The sequence below is a fragment of the Euleptes europaea genome, chromosome 7 (assembly GCF_029931775.1).
Source record: "Euleptes europaea isolate rEulEur1 chromosome 7, rEulEur1.hap1, whole genome shotgun sequence".
NCBI lineage: Eukaryota > Metazoa > Chordata > Lepidosauria > Squamata > Sphaerodactylidae > Euleptes > Euleptes europaea.
The window spans coordinates 44,696,009-44,719,733 of NC_079318.1; the positions used below are offsets into that span (position 1 = coordinate 44,696,009).

A 23,725-nucleotide genomic window follows, 5' to 3' on the forward strand; every position below is an offset into this window, starting at 1 on the left:
CTGAGCTTTTTGGCTATTCAGAAAATAATATAAACTCCTTTGTGTATAATCCTAGGTAGAACTTTTTGGATAACGTTAAAAGAAACCTAGCATCAGTTAACTCAGCTATATGTTTACCACCTAAAGATACTGCAAAAATATTAACCTTGAAAAGCCGCTCTATAGTTACAAACCACTTCTAATCATGTAATATGTAGATGGGCCTTTACTTGTTGCACCTTCTCAATTACTGATTTGGAAAAGTGAGCATGTGCCTCTTTCTTTGCATGTGGGGAAGGCTCCTGAGGGACACGTTTTAGTATATAGAGCCTTTTGGTCTTTTCCTACTGCAGGTAAGGTTGTTTGAAATATTTTCTTACTTGAGAGCATTGGTGCAGCTGGAATATGAAACTGCAGGATGGAAAACTTTGTTGGAATAGACAAGTCCAAATTGGTTACACCATTTCCTGGACTACAGCTAAATTACCTGAAAATCTGAATGTTGACCTGTCACATTTAAAGAAAATTAGCCCACTCTTATTGTATAAAGAGTGGCTTATCAGGGCCAAAGTTTTATGTGGTACCCTTAGCTGAGTAATGCACATCTGGGTTAATGATGGTAGGCTTTTTTTGATGTTTTCCAAAAGGTTCTAAGAATGTTTCTATTGATTCAGGTGCAATGATGTTTATACATTTCAAAAGCTAATAAAAAATATTTCAGAAACCTTAACTTTTTCTTGAGCGGCAGGAAGCAGTGATATTATCATCCTCATAGTTCAGCTGTTTTCAAAAAGTAAAAATTGGCTAAAATCCAGTCAACAAAACATTAAAAAAGCAACATAAGCAGTTGGGAAAATATAGCTCAGAAGAAGGCCACCCTGAATGTGATGTAAACCTGATATAACTTCAGAGAGATTAGGAAAGATTTGCCTTTGTCAGACTGATATTTCCCTTTTTTACTGCAAACAGAGCTTTGTGGACTCTCTGTATAAAATAATCAATCAAAATCCTTCCCCCGAATCAATTATGCAAACATCTTGCATTGTTCTGATGCCAGTATTTAGGTTTTAAACAAATTCAGAACTTTTGGCAACAACATGGGTGGTAGAAGAAAATTAAAGAAGCCTGAATCTTGGTATTAGACTGGAAATGCCTTGTCAGGGGAGGGCCTTATACAGAGCACTGAATACGACTCTTAACAGTTGTTCCCAGCATTGTGAGATTATTTCTTAGTTTTATCTCAGACTATAGAGATTAGAAATCTATTTTCTTAAGTAACAAAGATAGTATAGATCCTCAGGGTCAAAGTACACATTATGTCAGGATATCCATGAATTAATTGCCAACGGTTTTTAAAAGACTAAATAATGGCTGCAGGAATTCCTGATCTGGACTGTCAAGGGAGGTTAACCCTTCCTCTTATATTTTTTCCTGACCCCAGTCAACAATCCTTGAGCTGCCCTTTGTGAGGGAAACATACAGGCACCTATAGGTGCAGTTTAAGTTTTCCATGTAAGGCAAGTTGTTGCTTGTAAGAGGAGGATGAATTGAAATCAGGAAAACCAGGAGGAGATAAAGGATAAAAACCTCCCCCCACCACCCATATTTGTGCAGTGAAACTAGGAACATATAAAATTAACACCTGACACTCTTTATTTAGGAAAAAATTAGGCTGCTTTTCCATACAGTGCTCAAGGCATTTTATAAAAGCAGAACCACATCTCAGACAATAAAACTTTGTTGAAAAACTTTCAGTCAGACTGGAAGCAGCTAATTTATTTACTTATTGACGTTATTTATAGTATACCTTTTTCACTTGAACTCAGGAAAGATTACTAAAACCCCAGGGAATAGCAGTTATACTGAAAACCTTTCCAGAAGAAATAAGTTTAATGCTGGAAATCTTGTAATAAGGACATTACTTGTAATTAGGCTTGCCAGGCCCCCACCAGGGTCAAGGCATCCCCTGCCCAGGATCCCCTCCCCCCACTGATGATCAGCTGGCTGGCGGGTAGGGACTTATTGGCAGCAAAGGGAGATGTAGGCTGGCGTCACCAGCGAGATAATGGAGTCACTTTCAGTAAGCACTGGAAGTGACATCACATCGCCAGTGACCATGTGATGCTCTAGTACTTGAGCAAAAACTCTGGTAAACATGATTTATACTGTAGAGCTTTTGCCCAAATACCAGAGTATCCCTGTGTTGCCCACGATGTGATTACATCACTTCCGGTGTGCGCTAGAAGTGACATCACCGTGTTGCTAGTGCTGCTGGCCTAGTATTTAGCTGCTGGTAAGTACGCCCCCAAACCCCCACCCCCACAAGTTGTCAGGGATACCTGGCACTTCTACTTGTAAATTTTGAGGAAGGGAATTCCATAGTTTAGAGATGACCTCTGGGATGGCTCCTAGCACAGGTCTTCATTAAGCATACATCTGAAATTGGGGGTTTCTGTAACAATAACCGGTCTGATTATCTCCAAACTCACGTCAATATATGTTGGTGGAGCAGTCCTTCAGGTACATTGAGCCTAAGCCATTAAGAGCATAAACAAACAGAGAGTGACAGCCTCATCAACCCTGTGCCACTTAACATCCAAGATATGGGAATGGTGCATCCTTCATGGGTCAACGATTCAAGTGGTACGCATAGCAGGAAGCAACAACCACATAGCAGACTTCCTCAGCTGTACCCCACTAGTGACTCATGTATGGGGACTGACCAATTACTTCCTCCTTTCAATATTCCAATAGTGGGGCACACCCAGCATATACCTGTTTGCAATGGGCACGAACAAGAAATATGTCTTCTGCTCCCAAGCAGCTTGGCATCCTTGTTCTCTGGGAAATGCCCTCCAGATCTCAAGGACGAGGGGCATATACTACATCTACCCTCCATTCCCTCTAATTTCATGGGTGCTGTTCAAAAAGAGAGGGGAACACACAATGGCTATAGTACTTAGCCCCATTTTTGCCAAGGCAAGCTGAATATACACAGCCTGCATGTGACACTATGGCTCATTCATTACACAGTAGCAGTTTTTCAGAACCCAGTAAGCAGGTACTATTAAATGCTAAGAAGCCTTCAACATGGTGCTCATATTCCGTAAAATGGAAACATTTTTGTCCTGCACTAGCCAGAAACCAATCGACCCTATTGATATGCACCTAGGAGGTCTTTGACTACCTCCCACAACTAATCCAATGAGGGCTGTAATCTTCATCTGTCAAAGAACACCCAGCAGCCGTAGTCTGCTTCAACACAACTTCACAGGTAAATAAATCTTTACCCCAAGGGAATCCAAAGTGTTCATAAAATGCCTATTAAACCAGTTTCCACCAGTCAAATCCAGTCCCTCATTGGAGTCTTTCACTGGTGCCCTCCAAACTGATGGGCTAACCATTCATGCTAATGGCCACTTGCCCATTCACGCTATTATGTATGAAAACCATATTCTTCATATCCATAACATCAGCCAAGAGTCAGTGAACTCCAGGCACTCCATCACAATCCCCCCTTCTTTAAATTTTGAGTTCACAGTGGTGCTGTGGCCATGTCTCGAATTCTGTCCCAGGATTGTGTCAGAATTTCATTAAAATCAAGACATCCACCTAACAGCGTTTCTTCCACAGCCACAGAATGAGACTGAACGTGCCCTTCACATGCTAGATGTTGGCAGTGCCCTACTATTCTACCTGGACAGAACCAGGAGTTTCAAAAAAGTCAATAACCTATTTATCTTCTGTTCAGGCCCTAAGTCAGGCATCAAAATCTCCACGCAGTCCATTTCTAGATGAATTGTCTCCTGTATCCAGCTATGCTACCAGCTTGCATGAGTTAACTGCCCATTACTCCTCAACGCCCACCAGGTCACAGTTGATCTTAGCAGCATTCCAACGAGGCTTTCCAGTTGAAGAGGTATTCAAGGTGGTCCTCCTCTTGCTCTTTCGCCAAACCCTACTCCATAGACATTGATACCATGAAAGAGGTGGAAGTTGAAAAAGTGGTACTCTGCTCATTTTTCAACTTGGAGCTCACACCTGCCTTCCAAGACTTGGTAATTCAGCTTGCTGCTCTCCCACGTGGGACCTCATGGGTACCACAGCAATAAAAATGGAGTTGCACTTATCTGTAACTGTTGTTCATTGAGTGGGCACCTGTGCAGTCATACGTCCCTTCCTCTTGTCCTGCTGTGAGCGCTGATGGTTGTCATAAATAAAGTTAGCTCTCTACAACGGTGGCAGTGAGGAACACCTTCCTTTGATGCTGGACAAGGCAAGATGGCAGCATGGAGGAGGGGAGAAAGGAGTGCCCTCTAGAGTTTGTGAGCTTCAAAATCTCTCCATGGCAGGCCTGCATGTGTGTAATGACCCATGTGTGACTGCATGATGAACAACAGTTGCAGGTATGGGCAAGTCTGTTTTCACTGCCATGACATACAGAATCTCTTTTGTTGAAAGGAGGATCCAAAAGGGAACATCCAAGGAGACTCCCTTCTGTTCTGGTTTATCCCATTCCCATTGCCATACTCTGCAAACCTCCATAGACTTTCCCTCTACAACCCTCTAGAATGTGAACTGTACATCAGCAGTGAGACAAAAAAATGGTAGCAAGTAAATATTAAATGACCATCAGCATTTAGAATTTCTGACAACTTTTTATATTTAACCATAATACTATGGAAGGTAAATCAGGATTAAAATGTGCAACACTGTAAAGTAGCAACTTCAATAAAAGATTAATATAATCCCCACTATTGATTTTTGTTCCCCATAAGCCTATATCATAGACATAATCTCTTTACCAGAGGCAGCTTGGTCAGAGCTTAGGATCTGAGAAATAGCTTTGTAGGGAAGAAAAAAATGACGGTGATCATCTTTGCTGGCCTGTAGCTTGGTTTGGCTTTAGACACTACAGTAATGGGAAGTACAAATGCCTACGCTTTCTGTTTCTATATTGCTGTTTTATCCAAACTAGATCTTTCCTTTTGGCATCGTGGGACACAATTTCAGAAGGACATGACAAATAAATTGTGCATGTGTTTGTGGGAGAGGGTAAGATTCAGCAAGGTCTTAAAGCCTAAATTTGATTCAAGGTTAACTTGTGAAGGGGAGGTGTACTTTTAGATCATTCATTATATTGTGATATGTCATGACTACATAATGTAATCAGCACAGAATCTCTCTCTCACACACCGTGTTTTAACTGCAATCTCACTTCAGTCATTATTTGTTTAGTTGTGTTGAATCAGTGACTAGGCTAGAGATAACAGGTGTTATCTGACTAAGAATTCAGATTGTTGGAAACTTGGGCAGGGGCTCCCCTATCTGTTTATGGAATCCAAACTAAGGGCTAATGCATTTCCTCACCAGGAGAGATGTGAAAAACCTCCTTTACAAAAAGCACAGGCTCCTGGTTTACCTGGAGCCCTGTTTGCTGGCCCACATGGGGGGCTGGGAGGGAGCGGAGGGGATGCGGCTCCTGCCAACTCCAGGTGGTGGCGCAGCTCCAGGAAACCAGCTGGGGAAGCTTGTCCGGCTGTGCGGGCTCCACAGCAGTTGTTCCCTCCTGTCTGGCCATTTCTTCCCCTGCTCTCTCGCCCTTCTAGCCTGACTAATCAGGCATGGCCTGATGCAGCTGGAGGGCCGGGGACAGGCTAGCGACCACAGCCTGTCCCCGCCCCTCTGGTCTACTGGCCCTGCATTTATTCAGCCTTGCTGCACCATCCAGGGTCAGTTGGCCTCACAGCTTTGCCCCGCCCTTACACCCATTATCAGTTAAGTTTGTTGTTATTTTATGGTTCTTCTGTTATGAATACATTCCTTGTAGTAATTTGTTGGTGGTGTCTGCCTGGGACCGGAACCATTTTGGGGGGAAAGCCGGCCTGTGTGCCCCCTTTCCCCACCTTTGGGGATCCCATTAAGGGATTCTAGGAGGAGGTCTTGCAGGGGACATGCCCAGCTTGGGGGCTGTCGGGGCAGCCTCCCTCCAAGTGACAGGTGAAATCACACAGAGGCCTAAGCCCAGGTGAAATCCCATATTCTGCCATCCCTTGGTACTCCCCAGCAGGCAGAAATAGGAGGTTTTCTCATTGGTTGGCAGGCGGATCGGCCGATGTCATGGGCCCTGCCCCTATGCTGTGCCAAGGCCTTGTCAGCTGTAACCAATAAAAGTTGTGGCCGTTTACATCCCAACAATGTGTCCTGGTCATTTGCAAGCTTGTTGTGGGCTTTGCTGCTGTCCCCCCCCCCCACCCGCCAGTGGCACTGGGTTGGCGAAAGGAGAACTTCTTTCCTTCCTATCCCTTCCAGCTCACGATAATGGTTGAAGCTACTCTGAGAGGCATCTGTGTATTAAGTACTTTAAGAAAGCACCTTCTTGATCCTCACTGGCTGTTGTGAATGTTCATACAGTGCCACAGGCATATATCTTCTGTAAGTGTCAATTGGTCGTACTTTAAATTGATGATGATTTAGTGGTTTTAAAAAAGAATCTTCCATGGGTGAAAAATATTCAAATTCCATCATCAGTAGAGATTTGTAATTTTATTTACATGATAGTTTTGTTCGGAGAGCCCTTAGTTTCTCAGCATGGAAGCACTACCTCAGAAAAGGTCAGAAGCAGCCATTTCAATTAGCTTTGTTAGTTGGCTGGAGAGCAAACAAGCAACATAACAGGCAATGGGAGAACAGTGCTAAGCAAAGAGAGGAAACGTGATCAGCTCAAGAACTAGACAGCAACTGGCAAACGTTTCTAATTTTATAAGCAGCTGATGCTCTCCCTATAAGGTATTTAATGCTTGACAGTAAAAACATTCAGGTTGCCCTTTAATTATAGACTTTTAATTTGTCGTCAGGGAACAATTTTTAAAATAATATTAAAATCCATTATCCCTGCATAATTTTAAAATCCTTAATCTCGTTTCTTCTCAGAATTTGTTTTTCAGTAACAAATTTATTAACTGGAAAGGCAGTCTATCCTATAGATAACGCTTGGATGCTGTTGGTATACTGACTACCACAGTACTCAGCATACTCCTTCACTTCCTTTTGCATATTGTTTACCAAGAAAACTGCCGGGTTGTTTGCTCATTTTTCTTTGCAGTTGACTAAGATATAGTGCCTAAAAGGGGAGTGGATTAGCCTTGAAGTAGTCTCAATTTTCTGAGCCGAACTCCATAGGATTCTACAGACTGTGAGGACGAGTGGTTTCTTGCCGTTTCAAGGACTCTCAGCAAAGGAGAGATTGCTCTCAAAGAACGACTCCTCCCCCACACCCCACATAAGACATGCTACATGAGTAGCATGCTTCCCAACTTGAGCAGAGAGGCTGCAGTGGCCGGCCCCAGTACCAGCAACCTAGATCCAGGTGCCCCTGTTTCTTGAAACTTTGCTAAATACCAGTGAGGGTGGGGGTGTTGAAAAAGGATCATGGTGCTGCATGAGGAAGGATTAATCCCCCCTTGTCTTTTTCTTACCTTTACTACAAGAAGGAAAACATAGGGAGAAATAAATATTTTCTCCTCCCAGGGCATATGGTGCTTCAAGGAATAGGCACAGTTTGCATTGGGAAGATGTGAGGTAGAAGGATTAAATCCCCCTGCCCAACACATTGGTCTCAATTCTGTCTGTAATATCTAGGTTAGCCCTTAACTTTGTAAATTACATTCCACAGTAAAAGGACATTTGAAATTTGTTAAACAGGGGCAATACATGCCTTGATTTATAACTGGCATTTTTTTGCATGCGGATTCTCTCAGTTCATTGAAATTAACAGTGCAATTCTAAGCAGAGTTATACGCTTCTGGTCCATTGAGGGAATTAGGTTTAGAAGGGTGTAATTCTGTTAAGGATTGCACTGTTAAATCACCTTTCAGCAGTTTGTCTCCTTTGTCATCCACATATTTTCCCTTGAATTTCTGAATAATCAAGAGAAGTATTTGTGTCAGTCCAGGTTGATCAGAAAGGGTCAGTCAGAATAATGTTTAAACATTCTTGTAGTGACCACAAAAGAATGAACATTACTTGATCCAGAATTGTAAGTGTGCTATGCTATATCCCTATAACTTGAAGTAAGATGGTGGGAAGCAGTTAAAGAGTATCCAGTCTTCCATTCCTAAAGTTCTTCCATTCTCAGCTGATGGGGGGTGGGAAGCTTCCAACTGCTAAAACAGAGTAGGGCAAAAGGCATCTAGCCTATATTTAGTAAGAAGTGAAAGAGGTGAAAGTCTTCTAATATACAGTGCTGAGGTTACAGTATGAGGTAGCAATTTACATGACAACAGCTGGACCTAGTTTGGATTCCTCTGTAGCTTCTTTCAGGCTGCCTGTGACAGATGGTACCCACAGATGGATGTGACATTCTTAAGAAGATTATTCCTTATACTCCTTTACCAGCCAGCACCTCCTACACCACACAGTTCTAAAAGCTCTCACATGAATTAGCCTTACTTAGTAGACTTTAATTATTTAATCTGTAGACCAAGCTACAGACTTGTGGTAGTGGCATTAAGAGGCAATCTACTTACATTTTCGCTGACTAGGTTTGGTTCCTGACCACGGCTGGCTTTTCAGTCCAGCTTCCTGTTACTTTTTTCTTTTCTTTTTTGGGTTTGGTTTCTTTTTATCTCCCTTCTCCTTTTCAGCCAACCATCAGCTCTTATTTTGCAGTTCTGTGCATGCTGAAAATATTGATTTATGTTGTTAATTAAATGGACATAATTCACTTGCCTAATATTTGTTTTAAAAATAGGAATTGTTTTTTCAAGCTTGCAAGGCTTACAGCTTGTAATTGCATCAAAAAAGCTTTTCTCACCTTCTCCCTTGAAATGACTTCGCTACAGGATGGCAAAGCAGGGGTGGTGGTGGGGAATCGTCTTGGCAGATAGGATAGATCCTACAGAACTCATATGGCTTCACCCGCGGCTTGTGTCTTATCCACTATCTGTCATATTACATTTTGCATGTTAATAAATAAGTGCAAATTTATGTACTTGTACAGGGATCTGTTTCTTCTCACACATGCTTGGGGTCGTAGAAATGTTTCAGACTCCACATTACAGCATGGAAAGAGTAACTTGAAAGCCATATTCCTTTGAATTGCTGAATCAAATGGGCGAGTCTTCTGTAGCATATTGTTGGTGTAAAATTTCTTTGGAGGAATGTGAACACTTGGTTTGAAAACCGTCAAGCGGTCTAGCTGAGTCAAAGTAATATTGGGCACAGCTGTGTATGTTTGAAATGCAGAATGTTTCCATCCTCTTGGTCAGGCCTGCTCCTGTACAAATGGGTGGGAATGTAGCATGTTAATTCACAGAAATAGTTGGGGTTTGGTACTCTGTTCTTTCTGTTCTTGAAGATAAATTGAGTTTAATATTAAATAAGGTCTGTGGTTCAGGCTCTTGTAAACATCTCATAGTAGACACTGAAGATTGGCAGCAATGATTTCTGACATTTAATTTCAATGGAAACTGAATTTTAAAGTAAAACACCCTTTGATATTACAGTTCTGTGAGTTTGCAGAGTCAAGTGATTCTTCTCTGAACATATCACTCTCCTACTAAACAGATGAATGCTCTCATACCATAGAATACTTGTTGCAAGTTTGACTCAAGCAGCACCTTAAAACCCTACAATTTCCAGGGTTTAAGCTTTTTGTGAGTCAAAGCTCACTTTGTCAGAAGCTTCTACCCTGGAAAAACAATTTGGTTCTACTGGTTATCAAATTTTGTTTTACTACTATAGACTAACACAGCCACCCACCTGAAGCTATCTTGTTACATACTGTCACCCACAGCATTTCACAATAGGTCTGTACATCATTGCAAATTGGAGACTCCCCTCATACAGGAAGGTAGAGGAAAAATTAAGATCTTATCACAGCACATGCCCATTTTTACTAATGAGAAGCATCTGGCTGGCGTAGGCGGGCGTTTTTGAGGCTTAAGGATTCCTTTTTTTAAAATGTTGGTTTTCTAATAATTTTGATATCAGTTTGGTCGTGAGGCATTTTTCTGAAAGTGCAGACCAGAACCCCATACTTAAAAATATGACCACAGAAAACTCTTGTTAAAAGCAGTAGATTTTGTTTAACAGTGTTTCTATTGAGCATGGATACTGTTACAAATGAAAGGAAACAGAAACTGCAGCTAACTAATGAAACTAAAAGTTATCTGCCTTGAGCAGATTTCTGGAGAGGTGACCACAAATAATCTAAACAAATAAATGCCTACGATTTGCAAAATGATTTCATTATGTACTGTACTTGGAATTAGATTGGGAGGTTTTTGGAATAATGCAATCAACATCTTCTGGGAACAGAAGATTGAAGCGGAAGCTCTGCAAATGATTAAAAATTGTAATTCAGGAGTAGATTTGATTAATGAATGACATGTTAACCTCCAGTGTTTTGGAATACTCGTCTGTAATTGTTGCAATTTGTCTTGTTTCAGTTGAAGATTATTTATCTCATTTCCTGAAGATTATCTCGTTCTTGAGCTTTGCAAATTGGATTCAGCTAGTAACATTTTTGCTAATTTCCCTTAGTGTTTGTTAGAGTTCTTTAGATCCTAGCCGGTGGCCTTAGAATGGTTTGTGGCATTAATTAAAAATACAATTTTCTTGATATGCCCCTTTTGTCAAACAGTAATGATTTTCATATGATTTCATTTTCAAATTCATAATAGTTATTTGGTGGTGTTGGGTTAATGTTGCTCTGTGTTGTCTTACCTGATGGAAAATCTAAATTTAAATTATAGAACCAAGCCATTTTCAAAGCTCTCATCCAATTCTGCATTAGCAATTTACATAATAAGTACAGTTAACTGTACTGTCATGTTCCTTTGTTATAATTGTGACCAAACCAGCTCTTTTAGTGTCTTCTTAAATGACAGGGTCCCTACTCATTTGATCATTCTAATTCCTCTGTTTTGTACACTTTGAATCCTTTGGAATATTTATAGCTAAAATTGGATAGTGTGGTCATACTGTCACCTCACCACTCTGTGTGTGTGTGTGTGTGTGTGTGTGTGTGTGTGTGTGTGTGTGTGTGAAGTGCTGTCAAGTCACCCTTTTTGGGGTTTTCATGGCAAGAGACGAACAGAGGTGGTTTGCCTCTGCTTAGCTTCTGAGATCTGATGAGATCAGACTAGCCTGGGCCATCCAGGTCAGGGCTCACTACTCCATACTAATTAGTAATTACTAATTTCACTGTAGCCATCTTCCCTATTAAAAACCAAGGCTTTTATAAAGATAACAGGATTGTAGTGTATTCCACTGTTTATTGTATGTGTTATCTTGTTTTTACTGCATTGTTTTCTGCCTTTGTAATCCCATTTTTGTTCTGTGTAAGCCAAGCCATGTCTGATACTTCTTTTTCATTGGTTTTAATTTTCAAGATCCTAGTCTTATTGCATTGTTTGTTAGATATATTATGTTATTTGATTGCTTTGCCTTGAGTCCCAGCAAGAGGTAGCCTATAAATAAGAATAAATAAGACGTTAATTCAATTGTAGTACCTATGTCCCCACATAGACATAGGTTGCAAGTAGGCATGTTGGCCTGTGGATAAACTCCACAAAGTTGTATAATACTTTTTATTAGACCAAAATATCTCAGAATGGTGTGCAAACATATGAATTCCCTAAAACTCGAGTTTTTTCTACTGAACATCCAGTTTGACAAACAGTAACACCACCAGACTTAGCTCTGCTTGTGCTTACAATAAATCTTTACTTATTGGATCCTAATTGTTGGGTTAAACTTTCCCTGTGGCTGGATGCTCAGAGGGGAGTGAGGGAGAGATTGTTGCCTTGCCCAAACAAGAAACATGCCTTAGTTCTGCCTTGTTGTGTTGCAACTCTTCTGCTCACACACTGTGGCAACTGAGAATCAAAGTATTCTGGACAGCCAGTAAGGGCCATAACAACTTAAAAACCCTGGATGGTGGCAAATTTTTGCTGTAGAGAATCCAAGGGAACTGGATCCTTGTATAAAAGGCTTATCTGTGCCACACCAAACAACTACAGTAGGTCCTGTGCTTCTTTGTTGTTTCTGATTGTTGTCTGTGTTTCCTTCCTGTTGCACGTTCTTTCTTTATTTTCTGGCGAAGATCAAATTACCTTGGCATTGGTAATTCTGGCTTCATTCCTACATTTTCTGAAGTGGTGGGTTTTAGGTTTATTTGGAGCTCATTTATATGTCATAAAATGGAAGCCACGCTTCAGGTACCATCTTTTGTAGAGGCATATGAACACATGAAGCTGCCTTATACTGAATCAGACCCTTGGTTTATTGTGGCTCCTACTGTCTCCTCAGACCGGCGGCAGCTCTCCAGGATCTTGGGTAAAGGTCTTTCATGTCACTTATTGCCTGATACTTTTAACTGGAAATGCTAGGGACTGACCCTGGGGCATTCTTCATGCCAACCGGATCTACCACTGAGCTACAGCTCCTCCCCAGAGCTTTCTCACTAGTGACCCCAGAACTTAGGAACCCCCCCCCAAAAAAAACACCATTAGTTTGATGCCATTCTTGCTAATGTTTTGGTAATTAGAAAAATCGATTTGTTTTTGTTCACCTTTATGTGAGATCATTCCATATTGTCAATTCTGCAAACCGTTGCTCCCCTTCCTTTCACAAATTGATTTTGTAAGGTTTTAATATTTTGGAGATTTAAAAAAAACATGCTTTTGTTCTCTCTTGGAATTAAGGTAAAAGCGGTATAAAATATTGTAGATAATTTACCAAAGGCATAGGTACAGGATAAATAATCTAAAAACTCTGCTATTTTTACATTGTAAATGGTATGTCTGTGCATAGGGACATGCTTTTACTGTACAGTTCGTCTATATTATTGACAAGGAATTATTCTGTAGTCATAAGTAGTCTGTTCTATGCTGTATATGGCTTACAATCATTCTTACTAGCTAACTTGCTTCAAAACCCAGTGTTAAAAGACTCCAACCTCACTGTTTTAATATTAAACCAAAGTGATTTTCAAGAAACCATAAGGCATGCATTCCTTTGCCAAAATTTGAAGTCTATGTGTTTTTATGAATAAACATCAGTAACTGAGCATGCCCAAGGCATGAGTATGTTGGCTGGTAAATGTATATATCCTGTTGTGTGTTATTGCTTGCTTTATTAGCATTTAAATTTCATAAAGAATTCCTTAAAGCAGATCCATTGGTATTTTTTGAATGAAATTCGGACAGATTTCTAGTTCTAGGAGAAATAGGGTTTTTAGGAATTATCACAATACAATTAATCTGGCTTTGGTTCCTTTATGAAATTAAATGCTAATAAAGCAAGCAATAACAAAAATTCAACCAAAATATGGCATTCATTAATACCATGTATAAGAAAGTACATACCGTATTTAGTAAATTTGAGAGAGCAGATATCTACGGGGATTTGAATCAAACATTACTGAAGCCTATGGATGAAGTTTCAGTGTTTCTGTAAAGTTTTTCCTTGAACTTCAAGATATATTCATTACTTTTTAAAATTCATTATGCGATCAGTTTATGTCTGGTAGACTGCATAAGAGAAATCAGCAGGTGCTGTTGTAAAAAGAAACCAGAAAAAAGATTGGCTCTGTGCTGTATAGTTAACAGAAGAAACCAAAAACACAAGGCAACAATGCAATATAAATATAATATAAAGTGAAAATGTGAAATAGTGACAAGTTATAATACATATACAAATACAAACAAATCACAACCACATAAAATGCACATAGAACAACAAAAATCCCAGTCGTTCAATTAGGTACTTTTTCTAACAATACAAACATGATATGCCAAGGTAAGTATTGATTATAATCTTAAAATCTTTTAGCAATCATGGAGTGCGTAACATCTTCTTCTTTTCAGAACAAGCAAAGCAACAGACTAGGAGAAATCCACAGTCAAAGCAGCAAGGGACGTGTCGTCTAGATCATGTGACCACGTTTCGCCATAAGCTTCATCAGCTGTTCAATCTGTGCATTAACCTATAAATAAAATTGATCCCTGTACCGAAAATAATTATGTTCAAAAAGAATAGTAGGTGGAGTTCAGTCAAATCTAGAATCCCATAGATCGAGAATGATGGTCCGGACTTCAGGTAAGGGTATATTGGTGTACAAAGAGGACACATCCAAACTGGCCAAAACAGAGTGCGGTGGTATGGGGTGTCCTTCCAATTGGGAAATAAAATCCCTAGAATCCAGTATGAAGGAAGGGGTAGAAGATATGAAAGGCTTGAGATAGTAATCAAGATATTTAGCTATAGGCTCCAGTTGGGAGGCAGAGCCTGAAATAATGGGACATCCTAAGGGTGGTCGAGTGGCTTTGTGGACTTTAGGCAATGTATAAAAAATAGGAGTCCTGGGATATTTGTTGATAAGAAAATCAGCTACATGTTGATTGATGTAGCCAGCATTAAGTGCCTCATAAATGGTGGTTCTGATTATGAGGTCTATAGATTTCACTGGGTTAGATGGCAAAGGTCGGTAAAAATGAGAATTATTCAATTGACAAAGATTTTCATTATCATAATATTTTCCATTCATAATCACGATAGCGCCCCCTTTGTCAGCTGCCTTGATAATAATAGATTTGTCATTCCTCAAGCCCTCAAGAACAGATTGTTGCGCTGGAGTGAAATTGACATGTGAAGGAATGTTATGTTTTCCATATTTGAAACGTTTCTCAATACAAGATGTTGAAATGTTTGAATAAAGTGGTTTGACTATGGGGATTGAAAGTAGATGTGGGTCTAAAAAGGGATCGATTATAAGTGCTTGAGGAACCGAATAAGATCAGTTGGTCTTTGCAGTTCAGCTCTCATTCACATTTGATAAACAACATTGTCAAGAGACATTGGCATATTCTTGAGACAATTCCCGGGTGTCAGTCTCTTCCCTTATGTGGCTTACGTCGGCCACGAGTTATTAGGGATACCATTATACATACTGATTCCCCTATGGTTAATCCTGTATTCGGATCTTCTTCGAGTGCTTGGCTTCCTCCAGCTGTAGGACATCACCGACGTGGCTCCTGCTCCGTTTGCAATTTTGCTTACCAGTTAAAGAACTGACTTCAGTAAGCACTGGTTTTAAATTTGCTTTACGTCATTTTTCAAACTGTGCTTCAAAACAAGTTGTTTATTGTATTTTTTGTAAATGCCAATTGATGTATGTGGGCAGCACCATTAGAACGGTTAGAACTCGTATATGTGAGGATTGCTCTAGGATATGGGCTCGCATTCTTGAGGCACCTTTAACATCGCCTTTTTTAGAAAAGGGCCACTCTGAAAATGACATGTCTTTTTGCGTTTTGTGGCAATACCGGGGGCGACTCCATGACCAGCAAAATCTCCAAAAAATTCTTCTACAAATGGAAACTAAGTTCATTTTTTTGTTCTGGACCCTGGCACCTGCCAGTCACAATACTGAAATTGGTTTTTCCTTCATTCTATAGAAAGGAATTTATTCCTTGTTCCTTTAAGGAATCCTTTCCCGTCAGTGAGCTGCTATAACCTTTATTACTTCCACCTGTATCTTTAACCTTATTACATACACGGACGGATAATGCCCATATCGTTCCTACATTGATTCTACTAGAGAGCCGGACGGGCTGCTGTGAATTCTGACCTATTATGGTCTTTTTGGGCATGTATTATCCCTTTTTGTGAGGTGAGCAACATAATATGACTTGCAATTTTTGACAGCATTTTATTAAGAGTTAAGAAATACAATTATATATTGAAGTATTGTTATTTAGGTATGTTTTATTATGCACAGATTGAACAGCTGATGAAGGTTATGGCTAAACGTGGTCACATGATCTAGACGACACATCCCTTGCTGCTTTGACTGTGGATTTCTCCTAGTCTGTTGCTTTGCTTGTTCTGAAAAGAAGAAAATGTTATGCACTCCATGATTGCTAAAAGATTTTAAGATTATAATCAATACTTACCTTGGCATATCATGTTTGTACTGTTAAAAAAGTACCTAATTGAACGACTGGGATTTTTGTTGTTCTATGTGCATTTTATGTGTGTGTGATTTGTTTGTATTTGTATATGTATTATAACTTGTCACTATTTCATATTTTCCCTTTATATTATATTTATATTGCATTGTTGCCTTGTGTGCTGTTTTTGGTTTCTTCTGTTGTAAAAAGAAAGGCTGCAATCTGGTGCCCTTTTTGGCATTTATAAACTTTTTAAAGTGACTGGTATGTACTTACGACTGCCAGTTTTGTTTCTGCTGCATTTGAACTTGGCCTTCAAGAAAGGTGGACATTTGGGTGGTTAACTCTCTGTTGTTTCCAGTGAGCTGTTCTATAGTAATAGCAATACTTGCACACATGTAATCAAGTAGTGAAAAGCATACATCTTTTTAGGGTTGCCAGGTCCCCCCTGGCTACTGGCGGGGGGATTGAGGGGGTAGGGTTGCCAGATCCAGGTTGGGAATTTGGGGATGGGGCCTGGGAAGGAAAGAGACCTCAGTGGGGGACAATGCCATAGAGTCTAAAATCCAAAGCATCCATTTCATCCAGGGGAACTGATTTCTGTAATCTGGAGATGTGGTATTCTGAGAGATCCCCAGGTCCCACCGGGAAGTTGGCATCCCTACTTTCTTTGCTCTGTTGGCTGTTTTTACTGCATTCCCTTTCTCTGGAAATATATGACTAAGCCCTGGGCAACATTATCTATTTATTTGTGTGATTGTGTGCTTCTTAATGAATTGTTCATTGGTCTCATGCTCATGATGAAATAAAACTTTGCTAATGGGCATAGACACTAAGCATTAAAAATACAAATTTTCTGGTATATATTTTACGTAGAATCACAGAAGGCTAGCTGCTGAGTTGATTATACATTCTATTCTGACAGCAATAAATGCTTGTGTTCATCTTGGGTTTGGTTGTAATTGTTAAGACATGGCTTAAGTTGCCATAAGGAGCCCCTTGGCGCAGAGTGGTAAGCTGCAGTACTGCAGTCAAAACTCTGCTCACAACCTGAGTTCGATTGCAACGGAAGTCGGTTTCAGGTAGCCGATTCAAGGTTGACTCAGCTTTCCATCCTTCTGAGGTCAGTAAAATGAGAACCCAGCTGGGGGTAAAGTGTAGATGACTGGGGAAGGCAATGGCAAACTACCCCATAAACATAGTCTGCCTAGTAAACGTTGTGATGTGGCCCCATGGATCAGTAATGACCCGGTGCTTGCACAGTGGACTACTTTTACCTTTATTTTTAAAGTTTCCATAATAGGGTACCTCTTGTTTTTGCTATAACGTTATAATGAAAAGGACAGTTGGTTTTCATATTTCATATTTTCTTATTGATGCTAATAAGTATTTGTATACCAAGGCATTAATATTTTAATGATTTGAGCCAGTGTGATATAGCAGATAGAGTATTGCAGTAGGATCTGGGAGACCCAGCTTCAAATCTCCACTCTGCCATGGAAGCTTGCTCTCTGCCTAGCCAACCTCCCATGGTTGTTGAGAGGATAAAATACAGGCAGGGAGAGCCAAAATGTTCTCACAGGTTTGTTTCAGTGAGCATAAAATGGAGGAAGGGAGAATGTGATAAACCCCTCTGGGTACCCATTGGGGAGAAAAGTGGAGTATAAATGAAGTAAATAAATTACATAAATATATAAGAAAGCTAGTGATGCAAGTAGTTTATGTAAGGTATTTGTAGCCTGAATTTACAGGCATAGATAGCATCAATATTGTAAAGTACAGTATATGTAGCCAGCCATGGCCACCCTCATCCAGCATACTGTGACTTTTTTCTATTTGCATGTGGGAAGCAGCTGAGCCCACCCAGCGAACAGATCAGATAATTTCTCAAATCAAATTGGAAACTCAAGGTTGCATGTGACTCTAGTATTTCTCTGTTCTCATTCCCACATTCTGCCTACAAAGCCACACCTGTCTCTGTGTGATTGTAGTTAAGTCAGTAGGCACCTCCTCCTTGGCCTTTTTGTTTTGTTTTGATCCTCAATGCCAAAGAAAGTTTTCTGTGACACCGCCAACTTCAGCAATCACCCTGTGCACATGCCCATACTCTCAATCAAACAGATTCCAGAGGTAGATAACAGCATATAAATCTTAACACAAAACAATATAATAACCATAAAACAATAAACATCAACACATTAGAACACATTATTATAAAAATTTAAAATGAAAAGCTCAAAAACTGGGTTCAGGATCACTAAAACACACCTCTCAAGGACATGACTGGGTATTAAAAAACAAAATCTTTCCTGAGCACTAAATTCCCAGTAAACTGATTGCCAGGCACATGGCTGTACAGAGTGCATTGCCAACCTGACATGCCGCAACAGAAAATATAGTATTCCTTTTGGCCACCCACTTCATTTCAGAAGGTGGGGCATACAGAGAGGGGTCCCTCAACCTAATCTCAACTTGGAAGCCGGCTTGTTAGGAGTAGGCAGTTCTTTAAGAAAGCTAGTCCTAGGTTGTTCAGGACTGTAAAGCTTATAATAATTGAATTAGGCCTGGATGCAAATCAACTACCAGTGCAACTCTGTATTGTTTTTCTTATTTATTCACTACATTTATACCCTGCCTTTTTCCCCATTCGGGGCCCAAAGTGGCTCTCATAATTCTCCTCCACTGTATCCTCACAACAACCTTGTGATGTAGGTTAGGCTGAGAGTATGTGACTGGTGTTAGGTCACCCAGCAAGTTCCCATAGCAGAGTTGGCATTTGAACCAGAGTCTTCCAGATCCAAACTTTGACCACTAAGCCATATTGGCTTGATTACTGGTGAGTCATGCTCCCTATAACTAGTGCTAAACAGTAGATCTGCTACTGTACTAATGCACCTTCTGAATCTCCTTCATGTAGAGCACATGCCCAGTTTTGTTCTTTGGCATCAGTTGACCCCCAAGAACAGCATAGGGGGCAAAGTGGGGGTCTGCAGTGGAAGTGAGAATCAGTGGAAATTCCTAACCCCTTGTAAGAAAACTTTTGTCCTTAAATCTTTGATATGTGTGATTGGATACAAGCTTCTATGATTAAAATTTATCTAATTGGATTTCATTCCTGCTTTTGATAAGGGGCTGTGGCTCAGTCGTAGAGCATCTCTGCTTAGCCTATCAGAAGGTCCCATGTTAAATCCCTGGCATCTCCAGTTAAAATAGGGTTGCCAGGTCCTTCTTCGCCACCGGTGGGAGGTTTTTGGGGCAGAGCCTGAGGAGAGCAGGGTTTAGGGTGGGGAGGGACTTCAATGCTATAGAGTCTGATTGCCAAACCGGCCATTTTCTCCAGGTGGACTGATCTCTATCAGCTGGAGATCAGTTGTAATAGCAGGAGATCTCCAGCTAGTACCTGGAGGTGGCAACCTTAAGTTAAAAGGATCAATGAGTAGGTGATATGAAAGCCCTCTGCCTGAGACTCTGGAGAGCGCTGCCAGTCGGAGTAGACAATTGAAGTACCAGCATAAGGCAGCTTCATGTGTTTAACATTATATTTTTATCTTTCAAGGTATGTGTTATCAGTTGTGGATGAATCACAAACAAAAGTACAAACAATTAGAACGTAAAATGTTTTACTATGATTGTCCAAACGTAATGTGAATTAAGGTGGAATGACCCAAATGATTTCATTTATAGGGATATCAAGCCAGACAACATCTTAATGGATATGAACGGACATATTCGGTTAGCAGATTTCGGCTCATGTCTAAAACTGATGGAAGATGGAACGGTAAATTAGAAAATAGCTAATGTATTATTTCTGCTACCATTCATTTCTGTCCCATATTTGTCACTATAAATGGTGATATTAATAAACATTCCTACCTGTAAAATGACCATTTTAGTACTGATGTTGATAGTGTTTGTTTGTGGTGGTTGTAAATAGGTGAGCAGTTCTGTTGGCAAATGAGGGGTTTCACGATCCACCCAAACATTCAGATTTTGGCAGCATTACTGATGTTGGCCTCCATACTTAAAACTGAATATATAGCTGTTAAAAAGGATCATATGATATTGATTATTGAGCTACATGGACCTCTCTGCTTCGTAACTTGTCTACTTCATGAATTCTCTGTTACTGACGTTCGAACATTAACAATATTAAAAAATAAAATTAACTGGATAAATATCTTTGGACAAGCATTGTTGATAACTTTAAAGTTCATTGCTAAAATAACCTATGGCCTGGTTGTTTAGAAAACCATGAATAGATGGGGAAATGACATTTATTCTGATTTGCAAAACTATTCGCAATAAAGACATCAGTACTCCCAAAACGTTTAGTCTTTTCCACCATTATCCTTATTTTTCGGAACTATAGAAAAATTGGGGGAAAGACGTTGATGATTTCTTTCTTTATCCAAAATCTGCAATTCCATAAATCTCTGATAAGAATACATAATACATACTGAGAGAAGTTTCACTTATTTCTCAGTATTGCCACAAAAAATTTGGGCCTCCAGTTGCAGAGTTTGGATGCTTTTAGTAAAGAATGAGCAAAATACATATGATTGGAGGTGTGAATAGGGGAGAGGGTCCATGAATTGCTGGAATGAGGAGTTTAAATCCTTTTTACTGCCAGTATAAAGCATGGATCTTTGCTGCTGACAGAAGAAGTAGGATATGGCGATTTCACCCCTTTCCTGTTGTCCCTGCCATGTATGGCTATTAATCAAGGCAGGTCTCATGACTCCTGGAATGTAGTTTCTGGAGGTTGATAGGGACTATTGGGGAGGGGAATGTTGCAAAGATCTATGTTCCTTTTGTTGGTGGTAGTTGAGATCCAGCCCTGACCTGGATGGCCCAGGCTAGCCTGATCTCGTCAGATCTCAGAAGCTAAGCAGGGTTGGCCCTGGTTGGGTTTGGATGGGAGACCACCAAGGAATACCAGGGTTGCTGTGCAGAGGAAGGCACTGGCAAACCACCTCTGTTCGTCTCCTGCCATGAAAACCCCAAAAGGGGTCGCCATAAGTCGGCTGCGACTTGAAGGCACTTTACACACACACAGTTGAGATCCAACTCTGAGAGATTGTGGGAGACAATTGACACATAGCAGAGAGAAAGACCACACTCCTCCATTCAGTGTGACCTGATTAATCCACTCACTCAAGCATGGCACAAAGGGAAGCATGAAGGGTTCATCTGGCCCTTGTATTGCCACTTCACATATAAACAATTGGAGGCATTTGATGTCCCTGTGATAGCAGCAGCCTCAGAGCCAGCATGTCACTGAAAACCAATGTAATGTACTACTTGGAGTGTCACAGTAGGATCTAGAACACACAGGTTTGAATTACCACTCTGCCATGAAAGCTTGCTGGGTGACTTTAGGCCATTCACACTGTCTCAGCCAATTGAACCTCATAGTGTAATTATTGTGAGGATACAATGGAGGAGGGAAGAATGGTGTTGTAATCTGTTTGGGGTCCTCATCTGGGAGAAAAATTGCATATAAATATCTAAATATAACTTGCGACACTGAGACTGTGCCCAGTGAAAGGAGTAAAAAGGCAAGGAAGTTATAGGGAGGTTAGAATATGGCCTAAAGAACTTGGCCTGCCTTAGTCATGTTGTTCCCAACTATGGAGAGGCACTGATTGTTGTGGTTTCCCCACCTCTTCAAATTAGTAAATGATGATTTTGCAACAAGGATATTTGGAAATCTCCAAAGTTCAAGAATTTCACTACTTGGCCACTCAAGGTCAATTAAAATAGCATACTTCTTTACATTCTTGCCACTTAATTAAGCACTTGGTGATGCTGGGGCTGGGACTGTGGTCTGGAAAGATATAGGACAGCCGGTTGGAAAGAAAATAGAACTCTGCAGAAATATAGAATTTGCTTTCGCAGCAATGGCCAGCAACAAGATCTGCTGCTGAACCCTAGAGGGTAGACTGTGAGAGGTTACCTGTAGCTTGAAACTCTGATAAAGCCTTCCTTACCACCCTAGAGTGGCCTGCTGGAAAATGTCACCTTCTTTACTTCCATCTCCATTACCACTTGAAACATACACATCTGCGCAAAGAAGAAAGCATGATATTGAAGATCATTTTTAGTTATTAAACTGCTAATTCTTGCAGGTTCAGTCTTCAGTGGCAGTTGGAACACCAGACTATATTTCTCCAGAAATTCTGCAGGCCATGGAAGATGGAAAAGGAAAGTATGGCCCTGAATGTGATTGGTGGTCCCTTGGCGTTTGCATGTATGAAATGCTTTACGGAGAAACTCCCTTTTATGCGGAGTCCTTAGTGGAGACCTATGGAAAGATCATGAACCATAAAGTGAGTGACCCAACTTTGTAAATGTAATCCATTAATCTTGAAGAACCACTAATTCTGCTAACTATCATGTTATTTATTAATTGATTACCTTCTGATAGAATGTGTTGGTTATGGACTTGATTCTAATCAGCTTTCTCTTTTGTACTATCATTGTAATGATGATATTTAGTACATCAGATGTTTGTAGTAGTAGTTTCTTTTGATGCTGGTTAAAATAATTTCTAAGTCGGTATGATGGCAACCTTTTGATTATTGTGTATTTATATACCATGCTTATGCTGCATTATTTTGAAGTAATTGGGTTATTAGTTTGTTGTATACAGGTAGTTGTAGGATTGAGTATCAGTGGGTTTCACTAACTGAGAAGTCTTGCTTCAGAGCAAAACTCCTCACTTAGCAGAGGGGAATTGCAGGATCGAACCCATTATAATTAAGTACAACAGAATTGTAGTGGAAATCTCAGAATTTCTGAAACATGTACTGTTTTACCATTAAGTCCAACAGGCAACAGAGTATTCACTGCATGAATAAATGTTTAACCTTAGTTATTGCCAAATTATTTGTTGTTGTTGGTTCTTGGAACAAGAAAGACAGAGCAATGACCACAGCAGTAATAAAAAAGAGGCAACTGAGTAAAATCAATTGGCAGCAACTTCTAGTTGCAAGAAACTATTCATAAGATCTTGCTGTGCCCCTAATTTTCACAATCTTTTCTTTAAGGAGAGGTTTCAGTTTCCTGTCCAAGTGGCGGATGTATCTGAACATGCAAAAGACCTAATTCGTAGGCTCATCTGCAGCAGAGAACACAGACTTGGACAGAATGGGATAGAAGATTTTAAGAACCACCCATTCTTTGCAGGGATTGACTGGGATAACATTCGAAACTGTGAAGCACCTTACATCCCTGAAGTTAGCAGTCCAACGGATACATCAAACTTTGATGTGGATGATGATTGTTTAAAGAATTCTGTGAGTTATATGAGTGTAGCTTCTCCAAAATTTGATTTTTTATCTGTTTTGTATTCTGAATTCTTCAGAAGACTAGCACTTGAGTATCAGAGTTATTTACAATGCAATCCTAAACCGTGTTACATCCTTCTAAGTATATCAAAGTCCTTAATATTAAAGGGTAACTCTGCTTAGTATTGCACTGTTAACTGTGTACAAGATAGCAAGTGGAGTTATATTAGGGTTGCCAGGTCCCTCTTCACCACCAGCAGGAGGTTTTTGGGGCAGAGCCTGAGGAGAGCAGGGTTTGGGGAGGGACTTCAATGCCATAGAGTCCAATTGCCAAAGCAGCCATTTTCTCCAGGTGAACTGATCTCTATCAGCTGGAGATGAATTGTAATAGCAGGAGATTTCTGGCCACCACCTGGTTGGCAACCCTAAGTTATATCCAAAATGTAAACACCTGAAAATTGAGATTTTCTTTATGTGGTATATTTGACATGTTATATT

The 23,725-nt window shown here is 40.2% G+C and overlaps 1 protein-coding gene across 8 annotated transcripts in view; it reads left to right on the forward strand.

The window, feature by feature from the left end:
- CDC42BPA (CDC42 binding protein kinase alpha) overlaps positions 1–23,725 on the forward strand; it is a 190,097-nt gene that overhangs the window by 75,628 nt on the left and 90,744 nt on the right. For all 8 annotated transcript variants that reach the window (XM_056853948.1, XM_056853941.1, XM_056853945.1 and 5 more), the window contains exons 6-8: positions 19,623–19,716; positions 22,067–22,267; positions 22,988–23,236. In XM_056853948.1, the coding sequence (XP_056709926.1) occupies positions 19,623–19,716; positions 22,067–22,267; positions 22,988–23,236 (544 nt within the window). The remainder of the gene's footprint in view (positions 1–19,622; positions 19,717–22,066; positions 22,268–22,987; positions 23,237–23,725) is intronic.